We start from the raw sequence: 15686 nt of genomic DNA, 5'->3' as shown, positions 1-15686 counted from the left end.
AGGAATCTGCAATATTTGTTCCCTGGCCTCTACTAAAAAGTTAGGTAAGATGTGTTTTCATGTCTTCCTTCACATAGAAACTGTAATCTCTATCAACCACTTATCGATCGAACCGAGGCTATACACAGCTAGGTGAAAGTTCCTGTCCTGCTACTTTCCAGAGGATTTGTTGTTTGCTCTTTGAGAAAAAGAATGCAAACACTTGTCTGGCGGCATTTTCTCAGAATACAGCAGGCTCCATATCCACTTTACACTCCCTTTTCCAATGACCAATAGCTCCACACCTAAAACAGGACTCTGTCTCCCTATGCTTTGATGCTTTTCCGCTATGTTTCTTTGTCTTACCTTGGCCATTGAAGCGATAGTTAGTGATTTTCCCTATCTCCCTATTAACCCCTCGCACGTCTGCGAAGTGAGCGGAGTTATATTCCACTCTCAAAACATCCCCTTGAATTATATCCACTACCCCCCGCAATAACCGTTTTGATCACAGGGTTCAAACCTGCCATCAAAGCAGAAGTGCAAATTCTATCAATGCACCTATCTCAATATTACAGGGAGAAAAGGGCCGTTTGTCGCCATATCAAAAGTTATTATTCCTTAATATCTCCCGACGGTGTTCAGTGTGTTTTGGAATACACACCTTTAATGAACTATTTTCCAAGGTAGCGCTACACACTTCCCAGGACAATAATTAATTGGTCACGGCACTTAATACCGTGTTTTCGAACGTTTACTATAGCGTCTGCAATTGTTTTACTGGAGAATACGGATGACTTAATGTTTTATTCTATTATTTCTTCATTTCACTATTATTGATAACCCACATAATCTTTCTTGGCTCCCCCTCCCCATAAGGCATAAATCAACCTCTCTCCATATTGATGCTACTACACGCAAATCAAACCGTGTTCGAATATCTTATTTTTCCTTCTTGTATTTTAACTCACTAGCTCCTATAACTCTCATCTTACAAAAACTCATTGCAACTGGGACTTTTGCCCTTTTACTGATCTCGCAGGGGAATACCCCCACTAGGGACCTATCTTAATACGGAACCTACCCTCCCCTGTATTGTCACTCCTGGCTCTCGCAGAGGAAAACCTCCACTTAGGACCTATCCTTATGGAACCTACCCTGTACCAGATATTTACGACCGGTCTTTATACAATGGGCCTACAGAATTAAACTCAGGCTCTCCCGGTCCATATCCAATCATTTGTTCAGCCTACAATTCTCATCTCCCCAAGATGTCAAAATGAGCGGAAACAGGGATAGGAACTTGCCTACCTTGTTTGTTGCCAGTTCTGCTTCACTCATCTGGACTCTTTGGTTTGACTACAAATTGTGGTGAACCCTGCTCGCAGTGCCATCTGTTAGGTTCACCTTTTTCAGAGTAAATAACTCACAGACACTAGAGAAGCTTAACCAAGTTTAATTCTTCCCAAAGTGTCGACACAGCTGTATTCAGACAAAGACATGTTTCCACCATTACAAGTAAATATACTCCACTTTAGACACTCCTCCTTCTCTCCAATCCTTACTTCTTATGGTTCGACAGGAAGAGGGTAAATGGGTAATGAACCATAATTTCTTCCTTCTGGGATCTGACCTGACCTCAGCTTCCTCTATAGCAATCCTGTGACCTCCTCCAGTCCACCCAACACATTCCAAAGCCATCTGTCTTTCTACAGAGAACCATTAACTGACGTGAAAACCTGTCTCTTTCACTCCTTTATATACTATGCTTATGCGTATAACAATTTTTTAAGTTTACCCTGAATCCAACAAAGCCTAAAGGTTTAATGCATTATGTTACATTTATAATGCATTGTAAGACTTGTCATGTGCATGTATACTGCCTAAAATCCAGCCATGTTGAGTCAGTTGACATTTGATAAACTTTGTCAATAGAATCCTTTTTAATTTAATTTAATTTAAATGTAACCTTTATTTAACTAGGCAAGTCAGTTAAGAACAAATATTTTTTTACAATGACGGCCTCAAGAGAGTCTAGTCTGTTGCTGAATCCCAAATCAACAACTATAGCCCCTACCCCCATGGCACTCCTGTAGATCTGAAAGGATCTGATAGGTTTAAGCAACACAGCAATTACATAGGTTTTCCTTGCTTTGCCTCGACTGGGTGGAGTTTTTGCCATATTGCGTGCACCTTGCCAAGGGTTTATGGGCTCGAGGTCAATTTGGGATTCAGCATACTTTGATGCACACACAAGAGGGCCATTTTACCATTCCTCATTAACTTTAACTACAGTGTTGATGGAATAGGGGACCTGGGCTGCAGTCCAAATAAAAAGTAGACAGCCCTTGGCCCTAAACCCTCAGTCCTTGAATTACGTTTTACATCGTCACAACCGAGTGTACCTTCCCAAGCGAGGGAGAGTGATGATCGGAGAGGCAATCTCAATGGTGGAAATCTTGAAATTGAGATTAAAAACAACCAACCTAATTAATGTACCTAGCAAGCTAACATAGCTAGCTAGCACTCCAGTCAGGTAGCTAGCTACAATCACCCACAGCTAGTTTTATAGTTTGGTCATTTATAAATATATATATATATATATGTTTATGAAGCTATCTACTTTTTATAGCCCTTTTTATAGCCCCCCTTTTTATAGCCCCCAATAGCCCCCAATTTGCCAACGCTAAAATCAATGTCATATACACTACCGTTCAAAGGTTTGGGGTCACTTAGAAATGTCCTTGTTTTCCATGAAAACATACATGAAAATAGTTGCAAAATGAATAGAAAATATAGACAAGACGTTGTCAAGGTCATACATAATGATTTTTAATTGAAATAATAATTCTGTCCTTCAAACTTTGTTTTTGTCAAAGGATCCTCCATTTGCAGCCATTACAGCCCTGCAGACCATTGGCATTCTAGTTGTCAATTTGTTGAGGTAATCTGAAGAGATTTGCTTCCTGAAAGCACCTCCCACAATTTGGATTGGCTTGATGGGCACTTCTTACGTAGGGTTACCCTAACCCTAACCCATACGGTCAAGGTGCTCCCACAACAGCTCAATAAGTTTGAGATTCTGTGACTGTGCTGGCCACTCCTTTATAGACAGAATACGAGTTGACTGATTCTTCCCTAAATAGCTATGGCATAGTTCAGAGCTGTGCTTTGGGTCATTGTCCTGTTGTAGGAGGAAATTGGCTCCAATAAAGCGCCATCCACAGGGTATGGCATGGCGTTGCAAAAGGGATTGCCTTCCTTCTTCACGATCCCTTTTACCATGTACAAATCTCCCACTTTACCACCACCAAAGCACCCACAGACCATCACATTGCCTGCACCACGCTTGACAGATGGCGTCAAGCAATCCTCCAGAAACTTATCATTTTTTCTGCATGTCTCACAAATGTTCTTCTTTGTGATCCGAACACCTCAAACTTAGATTTGTCTGACCATAACATTTTTTTTTAATCTTCCTCTGTCCAGTGTCGGTGTTCTTTTACCCATCTTAATCTTTTATTTTTATTGGCCAGTCTGGGATATAGCTTTTTCTTTGCAGCTCTGCCTAGAAGGCCAGCATCCCAGAGTCGCCTCTTCACTGTTGATATTGAGACTGGTGTTTTGCGGGTGCTATTTAATGAAGCTGCCAGTTGAGGACTTGTGAGGCATTTGTTTCTCAAACTAGACACTAATATACTTGTCTTCTTGCTCAGTTGTGCATTGGGGCCTCCCACTCCTCTTTATATTCTGGTTAGAGCCAGTTTGTGCTGTTCTGTGAAGGGAGTAGTACACAGCGCTGTACGAGATCTTATTTTTTGGCGATTTTTCACATGGAATGGCCTTCATTTCTTAGGACAAGAATAGACTGACGAGTTTCAGAAGAAAGGTCTTTGTTTCTGGTCCATTTTGAGCCTGTAATCAAACCCACAAATACTGATGCTCCAAATACTCAACTGGCCTTTCTAAAGAAGGCCAGTTTTATCACTTCTTTAATCAGGACAACTGTTTCAGCTGTGCTTACATAATTGCAAAAGGGTTTTCTAATGATCAATTTGCCTTTTAAAATGATAAACATCGATTAGCTAACACAACGTGCCATTGGAACACAGGAGTGATGGTTGCTGATAATGGGCCTCTGTACGCCTATGTAGATTTACAACATTAACAATGTCTACACTGTATTTCTGATCAATTTGATGTTATTTTAATAGACAAAACATGTGCTTTTCTGTCAAAACAAGGACATTTCTAAGTGACCCCAAAATTTGGAACATTAGTGTATATTTTGTTTTTGCAAGCTAGCTTAATAAATTTATCTGACATATCGAAAATAAAGCCCTGTTGATTAAATTTGACAGTTCGCGGCCGCTGGAGTATGACACCTGACTACAGTTTGCATTGATTTGTCGGTCATATCAATGACACAAGTGATCAAAGTTGTTCACTCGCTCCCTCTAGCAAAATCGAGGGCAGAGGGGTCAAGTTTAGTGAATTGAACCTCCACGTAAGATTGCAATCGAACTGTATCCATTTTCGATGGGGATTCCCCCGAGGGAAAGTTGCTAGCGCGAGGGCTTAGAGGGTAAAAATGTGTTTGGACTGCAGCCCTAACAAACGTTTCTAACAATTGTTCAAATCTATTATAAAATGTATATCCTCCTATTCAAGAAGTTAGTCATTTACTGTAGGGTAGGTGCTAAAGGGATACTGTTTATATGAATAGGGGGATATACATTTTTATCGAAGATGAAAAACACTTATGGTGTCACACACTTACTGTTTGGTTCTTTTCAGATGTTCTTCCAGACCCTCCAGATGGGCCCCCAGTAATAGAGGCGGTTACTGGCAAGACTATCACCCTGAGCTGGAAGAAACCACGGAGGCTGGATCCCTCTATTGGTAATTTTCATTTCACTAGCATTTCTATCATTCGTTATAATGTGGATTGTGGAACCATGGTTCCCTGTATTTCAAAAGCTAGCTGCTAGACAGTTGTAACATCACCCGATGAAAAATAAAAATGAAGTGAAGAATGATGTACAGTGGGGCAAAAAAGTATTTAGTCAGCCACCAATTGTGCAAGTTCTCCCACTTAAAAAGATGAGAGAGGCCTGTAATTGTCATCATAGGTGCACTTCAACTATGACAGACAAAATTAGATTTTTTTTCCAGAAAATCACATTGTAGGATTTTTTATTAATTTATTTGCAAATTATGGTGGAAAATAAGTATTTGGTCAATAACAAAAGTTTATCTCAATACTTTGTTATATACCCTTTGTTGGCAATGACAGAGGTCAAACGTTTTCTGTAAGTCTTCACAGGCCTCTACTTGCACAATTGGTGGCTGACTAAATACTTTTTTGCCCCACTGTATATCTTTACTGTATTTGGTATTACCAAGTTTATAATCAAAGGATACGGCACCAGGGTGAATCATTTATTGATTAAGAATATTGAGTAAGATGAGGCTGGAGGTATCATATCCATTTTCGTAGTACATGATAAGCTCTATACTGAACTAAAATATAAACACAACATTTAGTGTTGGTCCCATGTTTCATGAGCTGAAATAAAAGATCCCAGAAATGTTCCATACACACAAACAAAGAATTTCTGCACAAACTTTCAGAAACCATCTCAGGGAAGTTCATCTGCTTGTTCATCCTGACCAGGGTCTTGACCTAACTGCAGTTCGGCGTCGTAACCGGCTTCAGTGGGCAAAGACTCATCTTCAATGCCCACTGGCACACTGGAGAAGTGTGCTCTGCAAGGATGAATCCCGAATTCAACTGTACCGGGCAGACGTGTGGGCGAGCAGGATGCTGATGTGAACTGAGTGCCCGATGGTGGAGTTGGGGTTATGGTATGGGCAGGCATAAGCTACAGACATTGAACACAAATGCACTTTATCGATGGCAACACAAATGCACTTTATCGATGGCAATTAGAATGCACAGAATGCACATGATGAGATCCTGACGCCCATTGTTGTGCCATTCATCTGCCACCATCACTTCATGTTCCAGCATGATAATGCACGGGCACGTCGCAAGGATCTGTACATAATTCCTGGAAGCTGAAAATGTCCCAGTTCTTCCATGGCCTGCATACTCACCAGACATGTCACCCACTGAGCATGTTTGGGATGCTCTAGATCGACATGTACGACAGCGTGTTCCAGTTCCTGACAATATCCAGCAACTTCACACAGCCATTGAAGAGGAGTGAGACAACATTCCAACGGCCACAGGCCACAATCAACAGCCTGATCAACTCTATGCGGAGATGTGTCTCTCTGCATGGGGAAAATGGTGGTTACACCAGATACTGACTGGTTTTCTGATCCACACCTCTTTCTTTTTTTTTTATGTATCTGTGACCAACAGATACTTATCTATATTTCCAGTAATGTGAAATCTATAGATTAGGCCCTACTGAATTAATTTAAATTGACTGATTTCCTTATATGAACTGTTACTCTGTAAAATCTTTGAAATTGTTGCATGTTGCATTTATATTTTTCTTCAGTGTAGTATATGTTCAAGTTCATTCTGTTTGAATGCCATTCCAACAGGTCAAGGTTATAATCTGTCTAAATGTATTCACACGTATCAAAAATGTATTTTTGCCATTGCAGATCCCAACACGTTGATGTATGCCATCCAACAACAAGCACTGGGCTCGATCCAGTGGACCATTATAGTGTCCAGTCTGAAAGACCCTTGCTATACAGTGACCAGCTGCTCCAAAGGAGTCTGCTATGCCTTCAGGGTCCTGTCAATCACCACCAAGGCCTTTAGCAAACCCTCTCCGTCCACAGACCCAGTGCAACTTGTCAACAGAGGTATGAGCCATCAAATGAGGGCAACGTGAATTGATGACATGATGCCTATATTAGTGGTTCGTGGCAAGGGCTGGTTTAATAACAACATGTAAGAATGGCTTGCACTCTCTCCTTGTCCAAAAGACTGCTGACAAGGCTTATAACAAATATGTAGTTTTGAAAATGTGATGAACTATCCCTTTAAAGAAATTTAATTTCTTCCAAGGTCCATATCTTCAGGAGGGTCCGGTGATCATTGATAAGCCAGACATAGTCTATGTCCAGGAGAACCTGTCATTCAGCATCACCATCACTCTGAACCACGTCAACGCTTCAGTTATCTGGAAGAGGCAAGTCACACACTGTATCACTACAGCTTAAACAATAACAATAATGTATTAACATGGTTATTTTAAGCAGATGCTTTAAATTTGAAGGTACAATTTAACTCATAGTTAGTATACACTGAGGGTACAACAATTAAGGACACCTGCTCTTTCCATGACATAGACTGACCAGATGAATCCAGGTGAAAGCTATGATCTCTTATTGATGTCACTTGTCAAAGCCACTTCAATCAGTGTAGATGAAGGTAAGGAGACAGGTTAACTTCTCAAAGTATAGGGGGCAGCATTTTCACTTTTGGATAAATATCGTGCCCAATTTCATCTTCCTGCTACTCATGAGATATAAGATATGCATATTATTAGTAGATTTGGATAGAAAACACTCTGAAGTTTCTAAAACTGTTTGAATCATGTCTGTGAGTATAACAGAACTTATGTAGCAGGCAAAACCCAGAGGACTAACCGTTCAGAATTTAGTTTTTTGAGGTCTCTGTCTGTTCAGTTAGTTCTCATTGCTAGCTAGGCATAATGCTATGCTAGGCTATCGATAAACTTACACAAATGCGTGTCTTGCTTTGGCTGTAAAGCATATTTTCAAAATCTGAGATGAGGTGATTAACAAAAGGCTAAGCTGTGTTTGAATATATTTCACTTCATGAACATGAATATTTTCTAGTATGACAATTCTCCCGGATCCGGGATGGGTAGTTACAAGAGGTTTTAAGAAAATCTATTTGCATATTTACCAAAGGGCCCCAGGGGACTGGTATTTCCCCCTTTGGACATGTGACTCACATTGTGATTCATGCATCACCCCGAAAAAAACAACACTGGTTGTGTTGGTTCCACTTGTCACCAGAGGGCGGCAAAGACCGTCCAAGAGACATTAACAACACTTAGGTGTGTCCTATTTACTCATTATAATTTCCCTGGGATCTCCTCCCAGACCTGGACTAAAGCATCCGCCAACTCCTGGTCTGTTGGTGGATGGAGAGAGACATGATGTCCCAGATGTGCTCAATTGGATTCAGGTCTGGGGTCCTGCTGCTGGGTTGTTGCCCTCTTACGGCCTCCTCCACATCTCCTGATGTACTGGCCTGTCTCCTGGGAGCGCCTCCATGCTCTGGACACTACGCTGACAGACACAGCAAACCTTCTTGCCACAGCTCGCATTGATGTCCCATCCTGGATGAGCTGCACTACCTGAGCCACTTGTGTGGGTTGTAGACTCCGTCTCATGCTACCACTAGAGTGAAAGCACCGGCAGCATTCAAAAGTGAACAAAACATCAGCCAGGTAGCATAGGAACTGAGAAGTGGTCTGTGGTCACCACCTGCAGAACCACTCCTTTATTGGGGGTGTCTTGCTAATTGCCTATAATTTCCAACTGTTGTCTATTCCATTTGCACAACAGCATGTGACATTTATTGTTAATCAGTGTTGCTTCCTAAGTGGACAGTTTGATTTCACAGAAGCGTGATTGACTTGGAGTTACATTGTGTTGTTTAAGTGTTCCCTTTATTTTTTTGAGCAGTGTATAACCAGCTGAATATGAGCTTTACCAAAACAATGATGTGCGCAACATGCGTTGCCCCTTCCGGTATGAAACTTCAATGGCGAATGACCCTCTTTACGACGGAGTTTACTACATGGGTTGGTCTTCCAACACATAAACATTACATATTGCCGTTTACCTCAGCTCATTGGCTATCTACCCAGCTAGATTTCAAGACGATCAGTGGTCATTGGGTTAAAATACAGTCAATCAACGAAACAGAGGGCAAATAATTGGTGCACAATGATGTCATTACTTTTTGTCTTCAAATCGGTTTCTTTCAGTTAATACGTCCCGCGAAATGACCCATCAGGTTTGGTTGTGTTACAAACAAACCAGTTGCAATGAAACCAAACATGACTGGAAAAGTCACATTTTGTGTGTGTATTTACCTCTAGTGTGTCGTCGAAAATGGAATGAGACGGAATTCACTACACAAGAGGTTCACAAAATGTTTCGTGTTAGGCTATAAAAATGGATTTTATCAAACAAAATACCATTCATTGTGTAACAATGAGCATTGGGATTGCAAACAGAGGAAGATCGTCAAAGGTAAACTATTTATTTTATTGCAGTTTGTGATTTTGTTACGCCTGTGCTGATTGAAATAGTTGTTTTTAATGGGGCTCTATCCTCAGATAATCACATCGTATTCTTTCGCAGAAATCCTTTTTTAAATCTGACAACGCAGTTGGATTAGCAAGATTCTAGGCTTTCGAAACATGTGAGACACTTGTATTTTCATGAATGTTTAATATGACTATTTATGTAGCGATCACCGTATGTTGTCGAATTTCATCCCGCTACCTGGTTCCGTGCGCAGAGAGGTTAAGTGAGTGTTTCTTTCCCTGTACCTCAAACATTATTAAGATATTTCAAAATATGCTTTACAGCGAAAGCAATCCAAGCGTTTGTGTAAGTTTATCGATCGCTCGACAAATCATTATGTACACTTAGCATCAAGTAGCTTGGTCACGAAATCAGAAAAGCAATCAAATTAATCGTTTACCTTTGATGATCTTGGGATGTTTTCACTCACAAGACTCCCATTTACACAATAAATGTTCCATTTGTTCCGTAAAGATTATTTTTATATCCAAAAAACCTCAACCTTTGTTTGGCGCGTTATGTTCAGAAATCCACAGAAAAGAGCGATCATGACAACCCAGACGAAAATTCCAAATAATATCCGTAATGTCCACAGAAACATGTCAAACATTTTTTACAATCAATTCTCAGGTTGTTTTTAAAATATATAATCGATAATATATCAACCGCAACTGTCTTTATCAGTAGGAGAGGGAGAGGCAATGGCTGCCCAAACTCTGTTGCGTAAGCAAAACTCATGCGAACACCTGACGCGATGTTATCTTTCTCGCTCATTTTTCAAAATAAAAGCCTGAAACTATGTCTAAAGACTGTTGACACCTTGAGGAAGCAATAGGAAATCTGGTTGATATCTCTTTAAATGGAGCGAAGGCAGGCTATGGAACATGGAGCCAAAATAGAAGCCACTTCCTGGTTTGATTTTCCTCAGGTTTCTCCTGCAATATCAGTTCTGTTATACTCACAGACAATATTTTGACAATTTTGGAAACTTTAGAGTGTTTTCTATCCTAATCTGTCAATTATATGCATATTCTAGCATATGGGCCTGAGAAATAGGCCGTTTACATTGGGAACGTTATTTTTCCAAACATAAAAATAGTGCCCCCTAGCGTCAAGAGGTTAAGGTGCATCCTTTCTAACCCATGAAAAACCCACTAAAACCAAAATAAAAAGCCACTAACAAATATTAATTTGGTAAAAACAAACAAAATGGCCAGGCAATACTTAATTTGGGAGATCCCTTCATTTAGTCTACCCTGACAATGTTACCTCTTAATATGTATTACTAATTTCTGTTGGATATTCAGTTTCTACTTCACACTGTCTATTATTTTAAGATTAATATGTAATGTGCTGAATTTATAAAATACATCAGCCAATTCACAAGGGAAGAGATACACTCTCAAAGATACACTTTGGTTGGAGCTTCCTTTTTAGATATCCTTTCATTATCAAAACAAGGTTATGGGCGTACTGCCAAATTGCAGATACTGATAGTGAGGATTCAGTCAGTCACTTGCATGAACAAAGAAATTGATTATTAGAAAAGGAGAAACATAACATTTTCCATCACATGTCCTTGTTTTGTACACTCAGTGTATGTGGCCCATGTGGGAATCAAACTCACAACCTTCATATTGCCAGCAACCAGCACCATACCCCAACCCACTGTGCCCTCAATCAATTGGCCATATTGTTCTTAACTGTATTTGAAAGCACCATGTCCGTTCTCTGGCCTTCTTGTTTGCTTCACAACAATTGAGTTCACAAACACGCCAGTGTGCAAGAATGCCATTTTAATACCAAGTACTGTAGGATAAAAATATAAGATGTGTGAAACAGACACACAACAAAAGTTCTTACCCCTAAAATGTAACATCACCACGGCAATGGGATATCTAAGCTGCCTTATTGTTCTCTGCGATTAGGAGTGGAGTGGTCCTTGCAATCAAACCTGGGCTGTATGAGATGAGTATGCCTGATGATGACCAGCACTCTCTGAAGATCATGAGGGTGAAGAGTGGCGATGTGGGTCAACTGATGTGTGTTGCCTCCAACAAGTTTGGCGTCGACTCCTGCATCTTTAGTGTGGAAATGGCAGGTGAGTGCAATAATGACAGATTATGATAATGGATTGAATTTACAGTATGTAACTCTCTTTTCAGCTGCTCAAAGCGCTTTGCATTGTTTGGGAGTGGAAACTCTTCTCATCCACTATAGTAATGGCCATTAAGAAGTTAGCTACTTTTTCAAAATGCCTTGCTGCATGCAGCAAGGTACATCGTCAGGAAATGTTGTGTGCTTCATGTTTTGTTTCCTTGCCATGATACTTTGAGTATCGACATACTGAATAATGTGACAACAGTATCTAACACATTTTCTTGTTCTCTCTGTAGCACCACCAACCTTTGAGTCCATCATGGAGGATGTGGATGTGCACATGGGGGAGACACCTTGCTTGGCTGTGGTTGTGGAGGGCAAGCCCATTCCCGACATCCTTTGGTTTAAGGTGTATATCATTGTAACCCTTTATGAAATTGCACTCACTCTATAGATAACTAGTTTGATAACCAGAATCTAGGTACCCAGCTAGGTAACTGTTTAGAAGGTACATAAACAATGACTTGTAGTGACAGGATACTCCAAATTATGTTTCGAATTAGTTTATAAAGACTTCATAAAGCTTTCATAAAGTGTTCATAAACACTACATAGATGTGTCACAAATAATCAATGACTCTATGTCATGCCAAATAAAGAGTTCATAAACAGTGGTGTAAAAAGTACCCAATTGTAAAACTTGAGTAAAAGTAAAGATACCTTAATATAAAAGTAAAAGTGAAAGTCATCCAGTAAAATAATACTTGAGGAAAAGTATTTGGTTTTAAATATACTTAAGTAACAAAAGTAAAAGTATAAATCATTTAAAATTCCTTATATTAAGCAAACCAGATGGCACCATTCTCGGGAGGCGAAGGTTGAGTCATGCATTCTCCGAAACATGACCCACCAAACCGCGCTTCTTAACACCGGTTACTTAACCCGGAAGCCAGCCACACCAATGTGTCAGAGGAAACACTTTTCACCTGACGACTAAGGTCAGCCTGCAGGCACCCGGCCCATCACAAGGAGTCGCTAGAGCGCGATGAACCAAGTAAAGCTCTTCCGGCCAAACCCTCCCCTAACCCGAACTACAATGGGCCAATTGTGCATGCTTTTGGGTGCGATGGAAAATGTAGGAATGGAATGTAGTGAAGTAAAAGTAAAAGTGGTAAAAAAATATAAATAATAAAGTATAGATACCCCAAAAAACTACTTAAGTAATACTAGTATTTTTACTGAGGTACTTTACACCACTGTTCATAAATGTGGCATCATTACCAATGTCAAACGTGACATACCCCTATGTTGTATATGACACAATCCTGGGCTTCTTAAAGGGTGACAAAAGCATGGCTTACAAAGGCTTCATAAATCCTATTAAATTGAGCCATCACAAAACGTCTAAAACCTTGTCATACACCCTGCTGAAAGATTGTAACAGGTTGTAATCGAGCCCTGGTCTCCAGCACGGGAACAGAATACCTGGTGGCTAGGTAGTCTCCGGTTCGACTACTCTAAATCATATTGGCTCTGACACACAAACACATGCATTGCTGGTCCATTGACTCATCTAAATTCCCCTCACATCATGAGATAACTTTCATGAATCGGCAGTGCGTTTATAATCTATTTATTGGCACTGTATGTAGTGTCCTGTAATACTTCATTTGAAGTGAGACACCTTTGGTTATTCATAACACATCCATAAAGACTCTATATTACTTGACCCTGTACACTCGCTATTGCTAACACAAGAGAGGTCAAATAAAAGTGAAAACAATACAAATACACAAATACACTATGCTCAAACCATAACTTTTATCAAATGTCTTAAATGAACGATGTTTGTCTGTCCTAACCTATCAGCGATGTTGGCAGTTAGTGCAGCAGTCTGGGAATGAACTTGTTGAGGAATGGGGTGAGGTAGAGGAGGAGGGCATCTCAGGCACTGGGGACAGCTTGGATCTCAGTGCCTTCATTGGCTACCTCAAATCAAATTTATACAGCCCTTCTTACATCAGCTGATATATCAAAGTGCTGTACAGAAACCCAGCCTAAAATCCCAAACAGCAAGCAATGCAGGTATAGAAGCACCTGGAGAGCTTATTAATAAGAGATAAGAGTCAAAGCAACACAGGAACCAATGCAATAACAACCAATGCAAAGAAATGTATATGCTGCATCTCAATCCAATAACAACAAACGGAATGCAATTAATACATTTCATTTTTAAGACTAAAAAACAAATAGACCCAGCTAGCTAGCTAACTTTTTTTCTGAGCTAGACTCACCTTCAATAATAAGGATTTTCCACTCTGTTGTCCTGCACAAATAGTGTCTGTAACAATACAAAAGTAAATATTATAGGGACAATTTAGGCCTCTTTCATTTACAAGTCTCATGACAAGAGTGTGGCTTTGAGATATAGCTAATTGAGTACATAAGGGGGATTTCTATTTAGCTGAGCCTATTAGCTACAGTACCAGTCAAAGGTTTGGACACACCCACTCATTCAAGGGTTTTTCTTTATTTTTAATATTTTCAACATTGTAGAATCATAGTGAAAATATCAAAACTATGAAATAACAGATATGGAATAATTTAGTAGTCAAATCAAAATATATTTTCAAAGTAGCCACCCTTTGCCTTGATGACAGCTTTACACACTCTTATCATTCTCTCAACCAGCTTCATGAGAAATGGTTTTCCAACAGTCTTGAAGGAGTTCCCACATATGCTGAGCACTGGTTGGCTGCTTTTCCTTTACTCTGTGGTCCAACTCATCCCAAACCATCTCAATTGGGTTGAGGTCGGTTGATTGTGGAGGCCAGGTCATTTGATGCAGCACTCCATCACTCTCCTTGGTCAAATAGCCCTTACACACTCTGGAGGTGTGTTTTGGGTCATTGTCCTTATGAAAAAAAAATGATAGTCCCACTAAGTGCAAACCAGATGGGATGGCGTATCACTGCAGAATGCTGTGGTAGCCATGCTGGTTAAGTGTGCCTTGAATTCTAAATAAATCACACACAGTGTCACCAGCAAAGCACCCCACACCATCAAACCTCCTCCTCCATGCTTCACAGTGGGAACCACACATACCGAGATCATCCGTTCACCTACTCAACATCTCACAAAGACACAGCAGTTGGAATCAAAAATGGCAAATTTTGTCACGACTTCCACCGAAGTCGGCTCCTCTCCTTGTTCTGGCGGCGTTTGGCGGTCGACGTCACCGGCCTTCTAGCCATCACTCTTCATTGTTCCATGTGTTTTTCTCGCACACCTGGTTTACATTCCCTAATCATACTACATATACAGTATATTCCCTCTGTTCCCCCCATGTCTTTGTGTGGAATTGTTTTTGTTATGTGTTTTGTGTGACGCGTCAGGCTGGTTTCTCCGGGTACCATGTTCAACCCGTAGTATGTTTAATTGTTAAACATTTTGCATCTTTGTGACTTTGTTGCGCTTTTCACTTTTGCCTTTGGTTGGAGGTTTATTTGACGCGGTTGAGTCCATCTGTTGCCAAATAAAGTGTGCGCCTGATCACAACTCTCTGCCCTCTTGCACCTGACTTCTACACTAGTATTGGACCAAAGGATAGATTTCCATCTGTCTAATGTCCATTGCTTGTGTTTCTTGGCCCAAGCAAGTCTCTTCTTCTAATTGCTGTCCTTTAGTAGTGGTTTCTTTGCAGAAATTCAACCATGGTCTGATTCACGCAGTCTCCTCTGAACAGTTAATATTAAAATGTGTCTGTTACTTAAACAATGTGAAGGATTTATTTGGGCTGCAATTTCTGAGGCTGGTAACTTTTTCTGAGGATGGTAACTTGAAGAAACTTTTTCCAGATTGACTGACCTTCATGTCTTAAAGTAATGATGGACTGTCATTTCACTTTGCTTATTTGAGCTGTTCTTGCCATAATATGGACTTGGTATTTTACCAAATAGGGCTATTGTCACGTTCTGACCATAGTTCTTTTGTGTTTTCTTTGTTTTAGTGTTGGTCAGGACGTGAGCTGAGTGGGCATTCTATGTTGTGTGTCTAGTTTTCCCATTTCTATGTTTGGCCTGATATGGTTCTCAATCAGAGGCAGGTGTTAGTCATTGTCCCTGATTGGGAACCATATTTAGGTAGCCTGTTTTGTGTTGGGTTTTGTGGGTGGTTGTCTTCTGTCTTTGTGTCTATGCACCAGATAGGACTGTTTCGGTTTTTCACATTTGTTGTTTTGGTATTTTGTAGTGTTCACGTTTATGGTCT

At 40.3% G+C, this 15686-nt stretch overlaps 1 protein-coding gene across 1 annotated transcript in view; it reads left to right on the top strand.

Moving 5' to 3' along the window:
• Positions 1-15686, top strand: part of LOC110501283 (striated muscle preferentially expressed protein kinase) — a 94774-nt gene that overhangs the window by 32401 nt on the left and 46687 nt on the right. Inside the window, exons 12-16 of the mRNA XM_036959578.1 lie at positions 4777-4881; positions 6622-6828; positions 7034-7157; positions 11250-11419; positions 11715-11827. Of these exons, the coding sequence (XP_036815473.1) occupies positions 4777-4881; positions 6622-6828; positions 7034-7157; positions 11250-11419; positions 11715-11827 (719 nt within the window). The remainder of the gene's footprint in view (positions 1-4776; positions 4882-6621; positions 6829-7033; positions 7158-11249; positions 11420-11714; positions 11828-15686) is intronic.

This window comes from Oncorhynchus mykiss, chromosome 22 (assembly GCF_013265735.2).
Source record: "Oncorhynchus mykiss isolate Arlee chromosome 22, USDA_OmykA_1.1, whole genome shotgun sequence".
Lineage (NCBI taxonomy): Eukaryota > Metazoa > Chordata > Actinopteri > Salmoniformes > Salmonidae > Oncorhynchus > Oncorhynchus mykiss.
This window is presented reverse-complemented; position numbering and strand designations above follow the sequence as displayed.